At 34.5% G+C, this 18,162-nt stretch overlaps 1 protein-coding gene across 3 annotated transcripts in view; it reads right to left on the reverse strand.

Moving 5' to 3' along the window:
- Far1 (fatty acyl-CoA reductase 1) overlaps positions 1–18,162 on the reverse strand; it is a 62,311-nt gene that overhangs the window by 6,707 nt on the left and 37,442 nt on the right. For 2 of the 3 annotated variants that reach the window (XM_021263833.2, XM_004851461.4), the window contains exons 4-10: positions 15,298–15,477; positions 12,346–12,523; positions 11,444–11,488; positions 11,191–11,309; positions 10,232–10,299; positions 8,605–8,776; positions 611–740 (exon numbers count right to left, since the gene is read on the reverse strand). In XM_021263833.2, the coding sequence (XP_021119492.1) occupies positions 611–740; positions 8,605–8,776; positions 10,232–10,299; positions 11,191–11,309; positions 11,444–11,488; positions 12,346–12,523; positions 15,298–15,477 (892 nt within the window). Of the gene's footprint in view, positions 1–610; positions 741–8,143; positions 8,316–8,604; positions 8,777–10,231; positions 10,300–11,190; positions 11,310–11,443; positions 11,489–12,345; positions 12,524–15,297; positions 15,478–18,162 lie in introns of all 3 variants that reach the window. The other variant, XM_004851462.4, reaches the window with a different exon arrangement.

Raw genomic sequence — 18,162 nt, forward strand, 5'->3', positions numbered from 1 at the left:
AAAGACTGAATGAACAAAACTATTTGTACTTATGAGGCTTAAACAGAGAACTGAAATCCATACATGGTTGGAGGTGTTAATCACAACAAAAACATTTTATGGTCCTAAACATCATTAAGGAGGAGCCACTGAAATTGCTAACTTAGACTCTTAGGTATACATGTTAAAATACCTAGATAACCTCAAAAAGAACATATATAAAGAGCTTAAGTTTCAAATGAGCAGAGGGCAAAACGTAAAATGACAAAAAGTAAAAGTGTATGAAAAACAATTCTGAACTTTTTTTTCAAAATTCAGAAAGCAGGCATTTGGAGGAAAAATACACAAAGATGTTAAAGTCTCTGAATTAATCTTGGGGAAAGGAAGAGGTTAACATTTTGATTATATTTTGAAAATGCCTTTGACACTGTCAAATATTTTACACATTCTAAGACAGAGCACTTTTTATCTCCTCACCAATAACTATGACTGAAGCTCTAATGAGACCACAAATAGATCAATGATTTTCTTGTTGCGTAATAGTAGAGGGTAATATCTATTTCTGAGGTTGCTTAGTGGTTCTGCAATTGGTATACTACTTGTTTTCTAACATAAAACAGATAATACTTGCCTTTTTATCTTCAGGGTTTAGTTGATTCATTAACATATTGACATTATCAGTATTCCAAACCCAAGAATTACTTGTGAAATATTCAAGAAACACCATAGCTTTGTGAAGACGTGTTATTGTTCTCATCATCCTGTATGACAAAAATGGATGGATTCATATAGTGCCTAGATTAGGAAAAATCCCGACATGTCAAGAGTACCAATTTTCCCCAATATAGAAATCAGTATTAAAATTATAGAATGTAACAAACCAGCAGGCAATAAGAGCATTTCTGCATTTTGGGAAAGCATTTAATCAATACAAAGTGGGGGGTAAAAAACCCCAAAATAAAACTTCTTTTGGAAGTAGCAGCAAATGAATTTACTACTGCTAAATAGAGTTCTACTGACATGGAATCCTCAACATATATCCAACATCTTTAAGGTCAAATTTTATATACAAAGTATTAATCAAATAAATTACTTAAATTCATTTTCCCTTGCTTTTTGTTCTTTACATTTTAGTTCAGCTGTATTTAAAAAGATTTTCTGTGAACTCATAACATACTTTGTCATAATCCCAATTCTTCAGCATCAGAGAAGCAAAGTATGCAGAAATACTCATTGCCATTTAGTTAACTCTATTGAAAAAAATATACATATATACACAAAAACTTTCTTTTTAACACTGATTGGCCCCAATTTTGATTATCTGTATGTGCTGTGAAATCAATGACTCATGCTGAAAACTTTTGAAACATTTACTCTTCTCCCCATACCCCTCACCAAAATCCCTTTTACAAAAATAAGGAAGAGTAATACTTGTTAGTTATTAAAAAGGGCAAGGAACCATAATCTTTGTAACTGTCATATTATCACTCACTGTAAGTCACTGATAGCACAACAGTAATCTTAGCAGTAACAGCTATATGATAATAATTACCTATCATAAGTAGGGAAAGAGGAATATTTAAAAATAGTAGAGAAATACTTAAAAATAATTCCATTTATATTCCCACAATAAGAATGAGGATTATGCATAGTTTATAAAGTTCCCAAATTAAAGGCTTTAGGGAATATGGGAGAAAATTACAACATTAGAAATAGAGAGGAAAAAAGAACCCAAGTTCGATCCCTGGTACCAAAAAAAAAAAAAGAAAAGAAATAGGAAATCAAAACAGTATCATCAGCTAAGCAACTCTGGTAACACATTCAAGTACGTTTAGAAGGAAACTTTCGAATTTAGAATTCTGAAAGAAAAGGCAATATTGACTATGTAAAGAAAAACTATTTCATTCAATAAAGTAATTCCAAAATAAAACCTCCATTAAACATGATGAAAAATTATCGAACATCAAAAGTTGTATCTGCACAGCAATAATTCACACACAAAGAACCTGGGTGCGGGGGCAAAAAGATAACTATTTGTAGAAAAAGGGCATTTTTCTTAAAAGAATGAGAATAACAGATTTGTAAGTCAATAACTGCTATCATAGCTAGTAAAGTATATTTGACTCTCATCACACACACAAACACACAGTTAACATGGTTTTCCAATATTTGTATTATCCTATCCTATCTATCTATCTATCTATCTATCTATCTATCTATCTATCTATCTATGTTTTTCTTCCCAACTCCTTGGCAATTCTCACCTAATTTGTTTTCGGCCTGCATCAAAAAACCAGAATTAACCCTAAAGTGAACCCTAATCCAGCCATTCCAAAAATGATTGCTATAAAAAATTGAGAGAGGGGCTGAAAGTCCAAATATATATGAGAAATTTAGAGAATTATCAGGCAATAAAATACTAGACTGAATACTATGGAGATAAAAAGAAAATCTCTACACCTCTATTCTTTGATTAAACATGCCATAAAAAACTGACTACCTGCCATGTACAGTCTCAGTATTTATTCTCCATTATGGCAACCTTTAAAATATAACCGATCACAATCTTTTGGAGTAGTGTAAGATCTTAATGATCATCTTCTCTCAGGTTTCTTAACCTCATCTATAATATATTCTGAGTCAGGTAATTCTTTGTGGTGGGGGCTGTCTCGAGCATTGTTAAGATACCTGGCAGCAACTATAGCCTCTACCTACTAGATTCCAGTAGCACCCCCTAACACTAGCTGTGATAGCTAAACATAGCTCTCAATTGTCCCCAGCTGAGAACCACACAGATAAAAAATATCAAGTTCAGAGAAGTGAAGCTAGAGTCATGATAAATAACTACAAACAAGACCACAAGCTGTATGTTTAGATGTTGTTTCCAACAGTGACAAAATGTTGTATTTCAAAAGCAAGAATAAATAATTTATACTGCTTCTACATGCAGTATCACACATCCTGGTCCCCACTATTAACCAAGAATCCATATGATGGATATCTGAGTTACACTATTTATAATTATGTTAAGATACACAGTAATTCAATTTTTATCTAGCTGACACTCAATGTAAATGAGTAAAAGGGGTACTCTGAATGACATGAGTTCATTAGGCATTGTATTAGGGCCCCAATATAAGGTGGAAAGCTCAGTGCCTTGGCTCACTAAATATCTGAAGAAATTAAGTGATACAAATTGTAAGATTTCGTACTTAACATTTATAAAATTGTCTAAAAAAACAACTGGGCCAGGGATTTGGCTCAGTGGCGCCCGCACCTGCCTCAAAACACGGCAAGGTCCTGTGTTCAATCTTCGATACAAAAAAAAATCTTTTAGGCCCTTGTTGCTTTTAGTCTATACTGTACTCTCCAAGACATCAAGGATCATGCCTCCTTTGATATTCAGAAAGCCTCCTATAGGACAAATCTCAGATAAGATATTTCATTGGATGCTTCTGATTTAGGGAAAATTTTAATTTCCAAAGATGGCTGCAGTATGATCTCCCATTCTACATGCTTACCTACAATGTCAACTAGACTATCTTCCTCTCATCAAGGAGCAAAGGTCGCTTAAAACTAACAGAATGAAGTGGAAATGACACTATGACTTCTGAGGCTATGTCAGAAAAGGTGGTAAGAGTTTTCTGCTTTGCTCACTGGAATACTCACCCTTGAAACCATGTAACCATGTATGCTGTCCAACTGCCCCTGAGGCTCTCATGCTTCAAGGAACCTCAAACTAGTCCATGTGCAGAGACCACATGGAGAGGCTCTCAGACTACACGAGAGAAAGAACCCGAGCCTCCCTAGTTCCTCTGCATGTTTCTTCCCCTCTACAATCAGTGTACCTGCCCCAGTATTTGTTTTACTGCTACCATTTAAAAGACCCTGAGTCAAAATCACCCAGCTGTTCCTTCTAGAATTTCCTTCAGAAATTCTGACCCATAAATAACTTTTTTATAACATTAAGTTTGTGGTGAGTGGTGATGCAGTGCTGAAAACAGTAACAGAGCTCAGCACTACTGGAAGTGACAGGCTGCTAAAATGCAGATCTAAAACATATAGTACTGGCTTTAGAATTAGGTGGTAGACAAAACCTGTAAGACCCTTAAGGAGCTCATTACTGAAATCTGAAAGGACCAGGAAAATAATGCTAGTAGTGGAAGATGTGAAAGGCTCTGAGGAAGCTGTTGGTGAGGGCTCACACTAAAGAAAATAGGAGCTGGCTGTAGCTCCATGGTTACAGTGCTTGCCTAGCATGTGCAAGACTCTGGGTTCAACATCCAGCAACCCCCTCAGCCCCAAATAAAGTATTTTTGGAAAGTGGAAGAAAAAACAAAACCATCACTTGTGGTAACATGGAAGATAATCGAAACTGCATCTAATAAAACTCAATCCAGCCAATGTTTTTTGAAAGACAAAGATGACTTATAAAAAGGATTATTTGTTGAAAAAAATTTGGAGAGACTATGTCAACTTCCCCATTGCTGGAAATAATACCCAATGCTCACAACTTAAAGGGGGAGAGGTTTAATTCAGCTCATGTTTTAAGGGGATTCAGTCCATGGTCAGCTGGCTCCAAGGCAGAAACATCATGGTGGAAAAGCACAGTGGAGTAAAGATGTTTATTTCATGGTGGCTGGGAAGCACAGCACGGGAACAGTACCAGAGAGAAGAGGCAAGATGCCATATACAGTACCAAGGCCACACCTCCACAACTCACTCAGACACACCCAAAAGTGTGCTCCACCAGTCCCCTCAGTGGCTCCAAAGCCAAGCGAGCTGACACAATCAAGCTAACCATCACAGTACATAAAATGCCAATAAGGAATTCTTGAAGGATGATGTGAACATAAGATCATCCACCCATCTAGCATAAAGATGAAACATTCTTTAAGACTTTAGAATGTCCTAAAGTAGCACCTCATAGAATCTTTCAGACAAATGGTTTCTTCAGATCTTAAAAACATGTCCTAGAAACACTATTGTATGAAAAGCAGGACCCAAGAGGCAAGGATTTAAGATCTAAAGGTGCTGTCCACAGCAACCTCAGACGCTACATCAAGAACATACCCTTGTTCCAAAGAGATTTGTGAATATGGCTTTTGTCTAACGGAGTGGCTTGCTTTAAAATAAATACACAAATCCTTAATAAGTTTTTAAAGCAATCACATCAATTTGCATGTAAAAGGACAGAGAAAAATACAAAATGAAAACAGTTCTCTATCAAGGATCAGCAAACCAAGGCCTACCTACCAAATCCAGCTCACCACCTATTTTTGTAAATAAACTTTTACTGGAACAGTCATGTTACCCTTTTTTTTTTTTGACAGGGTCTTACTAAGTTCCCTCATTTGAGATCCTCCTGCCTCAACCTCCCAAGTAGCTGGGATTATAGGTGAGTAGCTAGGATTACAGCATGCACCACCGCGAAGTTTGCTTTCATTCTTTAACAGTAAAGTTGAGTGGCAGCAAAAGAACCCAAATGACCCACAAAAACTAAGAAGTATTTACTACATGGCCTCTTAGAAGAAAAGTTTGGTGAAACTGCCCTGGACTCCTAATTTTCTAGAAACAAGAAGCAGAATAAATAGGCTAATTCGTTTTATACGTACACTTTTTTTTTTTTGGTACCAGGGATTGAACTTGGGTCCTTGCACTTGCAGCAGTTGGCAAAACCACTGAGCTAAATCCCCCAGCCCATGCACACCATTTTTTATGGAAAAAGGATGACTCAAGAGACCAGAATCAGTAGCTTCTACAACGTTCCAGAGGTTAGGCCTGGGTCCTAATCAAGAAATCAACACATATCTGACTGGAACTCAGAACTGCTATGAATCAGTGCTTATGGGTGTCTCCTGTCATGGTTTTGGTCTAGATGTCCCCCCAAAGCCTCATGGAGTCTCAGCTGGGGCTTTTCAGAGGTGGCTGAATCTAGAGTGTGTGATTACTAAATCAGTATACTGATTGGTTTGGCACTGTCCTAATCCTGGTAGTCTGGATACAATATAAGGGACAGAAAGAGGCTTGTCTTCTCCCTTGTCCCTTTTGCTGTCTTCTACCACCATGAACTGTTGCTCCTCTGCCATGTGCCACCCTGCCTTGGAGCCAGCCGATTATGAACTGAAACCTCTACAAACTGTGAGCTAAATAAACCTTTCCTTCTTTGGGTGTGTAGTATTTTGTCTCAGCAATGAGAGAAAAGTAACTAAGACATCTCCCACGTTTTCTCTTTTAAACACTGAAGCCATTACACTTCTCTCATTATCACATACTGCATGTATGGAGAGACGGTAACTTGCTTTAATTCACAGGTTTAAGACTAATACTTAAGGAAATATACTTGGGGAGCTACATTTGTAATATCATTCCAAAATAGCCTAATCTGCAACTGAATCAGATTTATTCCACTGGAATCTTGGGAGAAAGAAGTAGCTGTACTTTCCATGTGGAGGAATTTGAATTGTTTTGACCAGAAGGTTGACTGTAAGAGATTGCACTTTCCAAAAATGACTGCAATATACCTTTTGTCTCACTTGTCTGTTTATAGCATGATCCTGACCATTTTCTATATTCCCTTCCCTTGAATCTAAGAGGATATGTGATTAAGTGAATGAGGCAAAAGTGATAACGCACGACTTCCTCAGACAGGTCAGGAAAGGCAATGTAGCTTCTACTTTTCTGGCTGAAATACCTGCTCCATAAAGCCTCTGGCTGCCTTGTACAAGTAAGTTTAATTTCCTTAATGCTACCACTTAGCCTTGCAAAGAACAAATATGAAGTTATACACTGTATGAAGCATCACTGACTCCTGGCCCTTAGTCACTTCAGGGTGTCCACATCATCATTTAGCTCTTTCAGCTTCATCTGGCAACAACATGAAAGCCCCCAAGCTAAGACTGCCCAGCTGATTTCTTCTCAAATTCCTGATCCTGAGAGAAATAATATATTGAAAGATAATAATAAAGTGACTAGGGCTGTTTTAAGCCACCAAGTTTAAGATGATATATTATGCAGCAATAAGTACTCTGAACCACTCAGTAAATATGGCTAGTCTTTTTTTTTAAGTTTACTGAGCCCCCTTTCTATGTATAAGACAATGTGATATATTTAACCTTTTACTTTTTTGGTACCAGTTTTGATTTTTCTGCCCTAAAATGTAACATCATTAATGTACAGAAAACATCATTATTTTCACCTGCTTTTTGGCCATGAACAAATGCTGCCAATGGTAAACATTCCATTTTACAGATCATTCTAGAAAAACTTGAAAACATTTTCTTTAAAGTTGTTTAATTCCACACCTCTCACATATTTCGATAATTAAAATAAAGGTTAGGAACATGGCAAGCAAATTCACAGGAAATACATAAAATTAACTCAGATTCTGATACACTATCACTGGCAGATACCTCACTTTTATCTTTGAGCAGTTGATGGAAGTTCTGAAATTAGCATCTTCTTTATCTACATAAATACTCAAATCCTGAACTCGCCAATCAAAGGCTCCACTGTAATACCAATGTAGTTAAATAAGTATTTTTATAGTACATTTCACTGTAACTGTGTGGCAAAGACAGGAGAGCTTTTTGTAGGCTTTCAATGAAAAGAAAGAAAGAGAGAGAGAGAGAAAGAAAGAGAAAGAAAGGCTACTATGACTATAATAAAATACAAAGTCATTTGTTGTTTTTAAACTATGCCATCCTCAACCTGGAAAATTAGTCAAAAACTATAATTACCATATCATAAGCTGAATCGGCAGATATTTCAAGTAATTTTCTAGAACTCTCCTTTACTTTTCATATAAAACTGCATCATCCACCTAAAGCAAAATATTTTATCCTTAACCCCATGTAAAAACTCACCCCTAGGTTTTTAGGGGGAAAAAGAAAAGGGCTCAATTTCAGCTTATAATAACAATGACAATCCTGGATGTAGGACATTTCCTACATTATGTGATTTTGGTGAGTCAATGGCCCAGTAAGATGAGATCCATAGTCACCCTAAAATCTCAAATTTCTAAGAAATGTCCTAGCATCTTGATTGTGATTGTGATTGATCAGATTAGTAATTCTAAAGGTAAAGCTCATGCTGACTTTTTGTCTCTCCAACAAGCTTCCACCACCTTACCAATACATAGTGTATTTACTGCTATTCTCCTTACCGCGGCTTCTGACCTGTCAACCTGAGAGCAAGATCGAACAACAGTGCAGGTACTGTATGTCTGACACCCCTCCAATAATGTAATAACAGGCTGTTGGAACAGAACTTAAGACTGGGGTGCCTGAGTACTTGGTTATAAGGATTCATCCTCAAGAAATGAGTTGAATAACACGCTGTAGGAAAAGCATCAAAGCATTTTGAACATTATTATTCAGAAAAGTACCTAAAATTAGATCTAGAATTCAACATGACAATAATTTATCATCCAAACTTTAGAACATATTAGAGTGACTTACAACACTACCTTTCTTTCCTGACAAAAGTCTTAAATTCGAGTGTCTTCTCATTCACAAAAGCCCATTAAGCCTTATCGTAAGCATAAACAGATACAGAGTTAATAGGCATTTTAGTGTAATCATGGGTTGTCAGAGGAACAGATAAGACAGAGCTAGTCATCATTACCTTGGGCTTCTTCCAGTCATCCTGAGGTAGGTATCATACAGGAATGCTGGGGCCTTATGGCTTACAGCAATCCAGTAATGATATAAAAGGTGATTGGAGGTTAGATTTACATTGGGCCGTCTGAAGGCCTGTTCGAGAGGATTCCTCTTGAAAGTGGAAATTACATGGTATTCTGAGGAAGAAAAGTTGTGTAACAGCTTTGATAATAACCATGTAATGAAGTTTTGAAAAGAAAAATTGTTTTTACAATACAAAATATTTTACCAAAGATGTCAGATATCGTTCATTTAAAAAAACAAACTTTTCTAGTCTCTATAGTAGCTAAGAGAATATGGGGATCAGACAGCTGAACTCAAGTAGTTTAAAAACTGTCACTATTTATGAATTTTAATTAGATGAATGAATTTTTACTAAAATTCACTCAAAATCTTTGTAATGCTTTACCCATGTCAGTTTACAATGCATGTCACTTTCTAAATTTCACCTCTCACAATAGCTTCTTTCTTTCTGTTCCTCTTTCCAGATTCTTATTACTGTACTTACTTACAAAAGAAAAGGAAAATAATCATCCTTTGCTTATGATTAAGTTGATCAAATTAACATACATCAAACAAGCTTAAAACAACCCAAAAGTAATCTCTGCTGTAATTTATTTAGGTTTTTCACTGTCAACACAAACTTGGTTATAAAGTATGTCAATACTTTAATGGAAATATATATTGAGATGGTCACTAAAAAATTATGCTCAAGTTAGTTTGTCACTAAATTTTAATGCAACAGAAGACTAAAAAATCTTCACTCATTTTAAAGTCTCAATATTATTGAAATAAAACTAAAATAATTATAAAAATCACTCTAGATTTTATTTACTTTTATATGCTTTAATGTTTAATCTTTAAATTTAAGTAAAAATGCCATAGAAAAACCCTAAAACAAATGTCATGGAAGATTTACTTTAAAATCAAAATTGTTCTGCAGGTGTAACAAAAATTATTCAATCAGAAAACCTATTACTAAAGCAATGCCATAAATTTACTTTAAACATGAAATCATTAACCAACAATTTTAAAAAGTTTCAATAAGCTTCAAGTTACACTATTCCTATTTTAAAACTAGTAACATACAACATACTAGCTGCTGTGGTGTGAATTTAAATAAGATTAAGAAAGCTCAGTGGAAAACATTCTGCCAAAATGTATCCTAACTCCTTCATTTATTACTCTAAAAACAACTTGATCTAAAATCAACTGTGGTAAGTGGAAGTGATACTGCCTTTGAATTGGCAACATCAGGACTGGGGGTTCTCATGCAGAAGAAAAAAAGCACTGTTCCCATGCCACAGCTTAGCTATGAGGGCTGCAGATGGCAAGAGAAAAAGAACCAGGCTCAGTCACAGGTGGAGTTAATAGGAATATTCAGTAGGGCATTTTGACATTTTGGAAACACTACTGAATCTGGACCACAAGGCAGCACTGGTCACCATTATTCTAATATGGTAAGTAAAATAAGAATAAACTGATAACTCAGGGCTTTAATGCCTCATGGATACTCTAGTATTAAAAACTCAATGGACATTTAAAATTCTTTAGATATATTCTAGCATTCAGAAACACAGATAAAATCATACCAACTTCACCCCAGTGGAAAGGATTAGTGCTGCCTGTTGTACAATTATACACCATGATGTTTCTTGGTCTGTAAAGACAAAGATGAAAGCAATGAAACAGAAAGAGACCAAATTTATTCAATTTAAACCTTCACAATACTAAAGTATGAAGATCTCAGGATAATGGGTACCTTTTCTATACTCATTGTGTGTATTCATGTTTGCTACTTTGAACTACACTATATCCCTCCTCTACCCTCCAAAATTATAAATAAATACAAATTTTCTTTTCACATTTTTTTCCCTTGTATTAGTAGGACTGTCTTGTTTATAAAAGTAAAGAAAACAGTAACAATCAATCTTAGCTCTGTCTTATTTTCACAGGCTCAAGTTGAAAAACAAAATGTGGATTAAGTTCCTTTTTGTCAAAACAACATATTCATATAATCATATTCCTCCTTTTAAAAGGATATAAAATACTTACTTCAAAAATAAGAGCAGTTTATTAACTTTGAAAAATTAAGTTAATAGGAAAGTTAAAGTTTAGGTGTTTCCTGTAAATGCTACTATTGTCTTTTCAAGGGATGTTCCTGCATTGATGAAAGCTGCTCTAGAGGGCCAGGTTTGAGATATATAAACCATTCTCTGAATTTCAACTCCTTGTCAAACTTAAACCAGATTTTAGTTGGGATTAAAATATCATCTTTGGGGAAGGCTTTTCTCCCTTACTTTTAATTACTAATGAACTTACATATTCTGTAAAATGTACGTGAGAATTAACATTAATTTTTCACTACTACTGATGGTCTACTGGCCCATGCGTTTTTTGCCTGCAATATAGCAACTTCTGCAGTTGATAGTGATATTGACTAAATATTGGTATGGCAGTATCAGCACTAAGGAATTAATTAACACTAGTAGCTCAATTTTCCCTTCTCGGTTATTACATATTTAATAAGCAACATCATCATCTCATATACCTATTAACTCCAGAATACCAGGCTGCCGCAAGACTTGTGTTGACAACTACATCTACAGGAACGAGATCTGCAAGGGCGTTGTTGGAGGCACGCATTGTTCGAAGAATTCCTTTCCCTGCCTTTGTTGAAATTAAAAACAACACTTTAAGATATATAAGCCAAAGTGTGTGTGTGTGTGTATATATATTTAATTTAAAAAGAAAAAGAAAACAGAAAAATAGAGAATATTAAGTAAATCAAAAAGCTTACTTACCGCAATAAAGAGACCACTTGGTCCATTGAAGTTATCAATCCATCCCTAATGCCAAAAATTAAAAGGAGAATGAAGGGAGCTTAGAAACATGATCTAGAGATTATCCGAAATCTACAACTCCAAATATATACTTCATAATTTTCTTTCAAAAACTAAAAAGTCTACACTCAGTCCAGAATATTGTCCCAGCCCAAACAGAAGTCACCTTCCTCTGGGATAGTAAATGACTAAGTAAAATATTTCCAAGGGGTTATTTTTCCATTATTTCTCTACAAAGGGTATTTTATAAAAAGGAGTGTATACTTAATTGTACTAACTTAAGCCCATTCTGTTCAAGTTCGATTTTATACTATTTACTAATGTAGCGACCTGACTAGAGGTAAATTTACTGAGTAAAACAGGAAAATAGAGTAATTATCCAAGCAATAAGAGATGTTATCACTACCACTACACAGATCTAAGGTTGTTCCTAAATCAATTTACCTTTTAGTTTATATATGTGGTTTGTTTTATTCTAGGGATTTACAAATAATGTAACAGCAAGTTATCACAGAAATCTCTTGCACCTTGCTTACTTTGTGAAATCTACCTCTTGAAGGGCCTCTTTTTGGTAATAAAAAAGCAAATGAAATCATGGTCTTCCTACTCAATACTACAGCTTTAGACATAACTTTTGATAAGGATTTTTAAAATGTTGATCTACATTTCTACATACACACCATCACATTAGAAATAAAAGTATCAATAATACTATTTCTTCCTATGAACAGCAACAGCTTTGCCACTGTTAGCCACATTTGGCAAACAGTACCTACTCTCAAATCAAAACTGCTAAGTCTTTTTATGTAGTTATGGCTTAAAATCCTCAATTCCAATTATTCATAAAATTTCTAACAACTTACAGGAAAAGGTTCTTTCCAACTGGCACCAACAATTGACGGCCTTATAATCGCCACATTTAGCTTTGCTCCTTCTTGCTGTACAACATATTCTGCCAAAGCTTTTGTGTATATGTATGTATTAGGTCTGTCTCCTATTAATTTTGGTGTGATATCATTTACTAGGCCATCATCCATCCATCTGTAAACAAAGAAACTGCATATAAAAATATTTCCAGGTATTTTACTATAGAATAAAAAAAACCTATTAAGGTGAACTTTGAACATTCAAACATATCTGTTTGTTCTTGTTACAGTCTTATTTGAAATGAATGACTTTATTTTTCAATTAAAAGTGGCTTTCTAAAAAGTCAAAATAAAAACCAAAAAACAGGCATATGTTTCTTTGACTCAAATTATTAGACAATAACTTTTACGAAAAAAAGTCTTAATATAATTAAACATCAACTACAGGTCCATAATCTCTTAACTGCAACTTCTACATCCAAAAAGGTCTGACAGTCAAGAGTTCTCTCATAAACTATATGGAAGATTACAAAAACTGATGTAAAATTATTTACAGTCTTTTACAAATATCATTTAGCTTATAAATAACATACTCAAAAAGATATGTCTCACATTTTCCCTAATATGTGGAATCTTAAAAAAAAAGATGACCTGAATGTGGAAAGGAAATTATTACTAGACAGGAGAAAGGGAATAACGATGAGGGAGAAAAAGAGGACTACGGGGGAATGGATATAATCAAATGTTATATGCACACATGAAAATAGCACATTGAAACACAGTATTTTGTAAACTAATAAGCACAAATAAAAAATTTTTTAAAACCAAAAAACCCTAAGAAGATAAATAAAAATATCATTTAGCTTAAATTGTCACATACTTCATGTGTTTGATCAAGAATGCTACCCCAGACCAAAGTGAAATTGCTTTATATTACACAACACATAAATTGTAGTTTCTAAGGCCCAAGTAAGTTCTAAACTATAGCTGGCCTCAAATATTTCACATTAGGAATTATGTATAGATCTGTACAGAAGCACCTAACAGAGTAACATGTTAATTATATATTTGCAATTCACATACATTAAGAATATAAATGGTCTAATAATCTAAATACTTAAGATTTAAACTTAAGAAGCACTAAAACTGTATGTCCTCACAAATAATATTAATAAGTACTAGAATAAACAACGAAAAAGACAATGTATTGAAACATGCTATGAAAATTCAATTAACCTACTTTGAGGTCACAAAATTCCTCTAATTCTCTCAGTATCTCTGAAAAAAATGGTCTACTCAGATCATCTGCAAAAGTAATGTGACAGACTAGTTATGTCTATAGTGTTTCCTGGTCTAAATTTCTGATTCTTGTATGTTCTATACTTGCTTGTAGATTTTTTTTCCTTTTGTCTATGCTGAGCATAAAAGTGAACTCATTACTGGCATACTCTAATGATATACACACTAACTGATAGGGAAGCATAACATGGAGATGATCGAGACAAATTTTCTTCTGTATGCAGAAGTACTTTTTATAGGTGGAAGGAAAAGAACATTATATAAAATGAAGGGAGACTGCTATCCAACTTAGGAAAAATTCCACAAGGGAGATGAGTTTTGAAAACTGGGAGTTTGCTGAGCCTGGTGGCAGAGGCCTGTAATCCTAGCACTCAGAAGGCGGAGGCATGAGGATCACAGCAGGACAGGCCAGCCTGGACTACACAGTGAGTTCAATGGCAGTCTGGACTACAAAACAGGACCTTGTCTCAAAACAAAACAAACAAAACCTGAAAACAGGGATAATTAATAAAAGAGAAGAAGAGAAAACAGCAACCCTACAGAACTAGAGCAGATTTTAGCCAGTAAACCTTATGATCTGAGTTTACAGAGGAAATCCAGGAGTTACCATAAAACTACCCGTTAGCAAGGAAAGGTGATAAATAATTAGGTTACAAGCTCTTTCTTAGTCCCTTAGATGTTCGTATATACCAATAACAAGAGAAAAAATAGTGTGTTTCATTAACTTCAATAATCAACTTTTCCCAGAAATAGTGAACACTTTTGACTACGACTAGTTAGAAAAATGAAGTGTATATATATATATATATATATATATATATATATATATATATATATATATAGACTCTGATCTTGTTTATTTCACTTGATAAGAACGGATAAGCTGAAGCAAGTAAGAATTGGGCCATGGTATATGCATATTTCACTTAATACACATCCATCATGTACTTAAAAATATTCACGTAATAATTACTGACAGGATCCCAGTCCTCAGAAAGATGGTAAGCAAAATCCTAGGGAGGGGCTGGGGATGTAGCTCAGTGGTCCCGCCGCCTGCTTCGTCAAGTGCAAGGTGCCGAGTTCGATCCCCAGTACCAAAAAAAAAAAACCAAAAAACAAAAACAAATCTCTGATTCCCTAATAATTAAAGACTCTTCTATAGATGCGCTCCAGTGGTGGTGAACCTATGCCATGCATACCGCAGCTGGCTATTTGCTATCATTGAAAGATCTAAAAGGTTCGCCATCACTGATATACTCCACTCTATGGAGGGGGAAAGAAGGGAAGATGTTTGTAGCTTTTAGTTAATTGGAACCTTGCTATTAAACAGCCCATCACTTATCTCCAGAGGTACTTTTTGTTTGCTAGGACTGATTCCTGAAAAACAGAACCCCTAGTATGATGCATGAACTGTTCAGAGGCTTTTCTTTAACCATCATACATGAATAAGTATGAAAGTTCCACAGACTTCACTCAGACATAAATCTATATAATAAAAAATAATATGGCAGATATGCAATTATTTGTTGAATAAAGGAAGAAATAAATGTATACATGTGTGTATGTGCAAGTGTATGAAGGAGAAAGGGAAAAAGAAAAAAATAAAACTTTGGAATTAAAGCAATGTATATGAATTTCAAACAAACATACTCTAAAGAATCAATCAGCTTCTTGGGATCTACAGGGGGTGGATAGACTATTTCATCAATATGCTTTCGATTGCAGTAGGCATATGCTGTTGAGACATGCATGAACACTTCCAGATTCTTCATTTGTTGTGCAAGGAGAATAAGCTGTCGTGTAGCAATCACATTTAACTGAACAGCGTCTCTGTAAAAGAAAAGTGACAATGAAATATTGGAAATCTATGTTACTTATATTATCTGTTTAGAAAATCTTACTTTCATTAGGGAGGTACATAGACACAAACAGATTTTTTATTCTTTACAACTCATCCTTTAGGTCTGATTTTTTATATATTTTATTTCAGTACGAAGTACCTTCATTCTACCTCTAGGTTTTAAAAGAAATTTTGTGATTATAAAATAAACTTCATTGTAGGGTTGAAAAGTAAATGTACACATTAAAAATTAATTGCCAAAAATATATTCAGATAATTTCAGTCTTTAGCTTCTCTGTATACACTGTGAACTCATCCTAAATGTCTTCTGCATCTTGGTTTCTAAAAGTTTTATCTTTCATGATATGGACAAGTAGAAAAAAACTCAAATGGCTGAGTAATTTTAAAATGCTAAGGTACAGTTATCTGTAAAAGTAAAATTGCCAAATAAAACTCAGGAATGTTAAATTATATTAATATATAATTCAAAGAAAGTTCAGAAACATTATTATATTATCAAAAAAGAATGTGTATTTTTTCCCTCACTGTAATAATAGCACAAATACTTTTAAAAGAGTACCTTAAAAACGCAAAGGAATATTATGATAAAACTTTGTTATAAGGTATATGCAGGATTCCAAAATGATCTATATATTTCCCTTCTTAGAATTTCAGTGAAGTAAATAATTCCACAAAAGCGAAAGTATAGGGCCAGGGATTTAGCTCAGTGGTTCTGCCACCTGCCTCACAAGCACAGGGTTCTGAGTTCAATCCCGATAGAGGGTTGGGGATTTAGCTCAGTGGCACAGTGCCTGCCGAGCATGTGCGAGGCCCTGGGTTCGATTCCCGGAACCAAAAAAGAAAAGTAAAAAAAAGACCAAAAAAAATAAATAAATAAAGCCGACAGAGTCCAAATAGTCATTTTGAATCAAACAGTTCAATAAAGCAAGTACAGCGTTTTATCACAATTAAAGAATATAGTCTTTAATAGGATCCTTCATATGAAGACCATAAGAACACAGAAAATCTGTATGAATACAAAAAGCACATATTATCACACGAAGCAGGATTGAGAACAAAGCACTAGAATCAGACTGGGCTCAAATCTTGGCTTGCCCCACCTATCAGCTAAAATGAAAAGTTACTCAAGCACTCAGGCTTCTCCTGTCAAGATTTCTTCACCTGTAAATGGGAACAACAATGGAATCTACCTACTATAGTTTATAAAATGAAATGAAACAAATAGCTTGCAAGCCTTTTGTATTGTTCCTAACATAGTCTCACAATAGGCAGCCAATAAATATTAAGGTAATAAACGCTGGGTAGTTTTTGTTTTCTACTGAATTTTGCTTACAGCTTTTTAAAAAATGTTTGCTGAAAAGCTCTACTATACAACATCAGGATGATAATCAATAAATAACAATGTATTCTTCAAAGTCACTGAGAGTAGATTTTAGGTGTTCTCATCTCCCCAAAACTGGTATGTGAGGTAATGTATTATTAGCTCAATTTAGTCATTCCACAATGTGTACATACTTCAAAGTATGTTGTACATGATATATACAATTTTTGTCAATTAAAAACTAAAGGGGGAGTGAGATAATACCAGTGATAAAGCTGGCATAGTACTTACAGTGTTGAACAACATTAAAAATTGACACAACTGATCAAAAAGAAATTAGGACAAAGAACCAGGAGTTATAGAAATGACATATTTATTAATCTGGGTAACCTAATTTTCAGGGAAAAAAATTGTTCTCTCTACTTCTTAGAACAAAAAAAAAATTAAAATTCTTTAAATTTATTATATGAAATGATACACTGTATCAATGACAGAATGTCATCAAATCACTAAAATTAGTCATAAAAATTAGAAATAAGGAAATTGTTTCTATATTAAATTTTAAAAGTAAAATTAGAAAGTCCATGTTTATAAAAATGTTAAACATTCAAAAAGAATTTTTAAAAAAAATAAACATAGTTTTGTGCACTTTGTAAAATAATTGTGGTATTTAGAAGGAAAATGGCAAGTCTATTGTCATTTGTATACTTCAGTCCGCTTGACTAAAGCAGTGCTTTGATATCTATCTTGTTTGCAAAACAGGAAGGAGGAAACTACTGTTTGGGGACAGGTATATAGAGAGTATTTTGTTACAAGTTTCTGGGGACAGGACAAGAAGTTCTGGGTCACCAGAAACAAGGAAAAACTCATAAAGGGGGAAGGGGGACACCTATGCCTTATTTTTTCTTATAATTTAGTAATGTGTGAGAGCTTATGAAAAAACAAAAAACTTCAATGAAATTGGAGTGGAATCTTTTAATCACGGATTTTTTTCCTTATCTCAACTGAGGGCAAACAAATCTATTCAAATAGAAATCTAGCCAGAAAGTCATTTCACAGAGAGGGTACTATCCACTGGACTATTAGGGAATGTGCTGCTTTCTTTTGCATTTGCAAAACAATGGGTGCAGAGCGAGTAATGTTTTGGATATTCTGTTACTTGCTTCTGAGGGTGGTTTCAGCTTTTCTGGGTCACTGAAAGGAATAATTTGACAGGCACACACTCCAGTGTCTTGCCTCCCTCCGCCCTATTTGAAGAGCTCAACTTGAAGCTATTTTGTGCCACCCTAAGTTAACTCTAGGTATCTCTCTGCCAGGCTATTATACCCCAACC

This window comes from Heterocephalus glaber, unplaced genomic scaffold (assembly GCF_053883595.1).
Source record: "Heterocephalus glaber isolate CG9 unplaced genomic scaffold, H.glaber_assembly_v1.0 deba00001428, whole genome shotgun sequence".
Lineage (NCBI taxonomy): Eukaryota > Metazoa > Chordata > Mammalia > Rodentia > Bathyergidae > Heterocephalus > Heterocephalus glaber.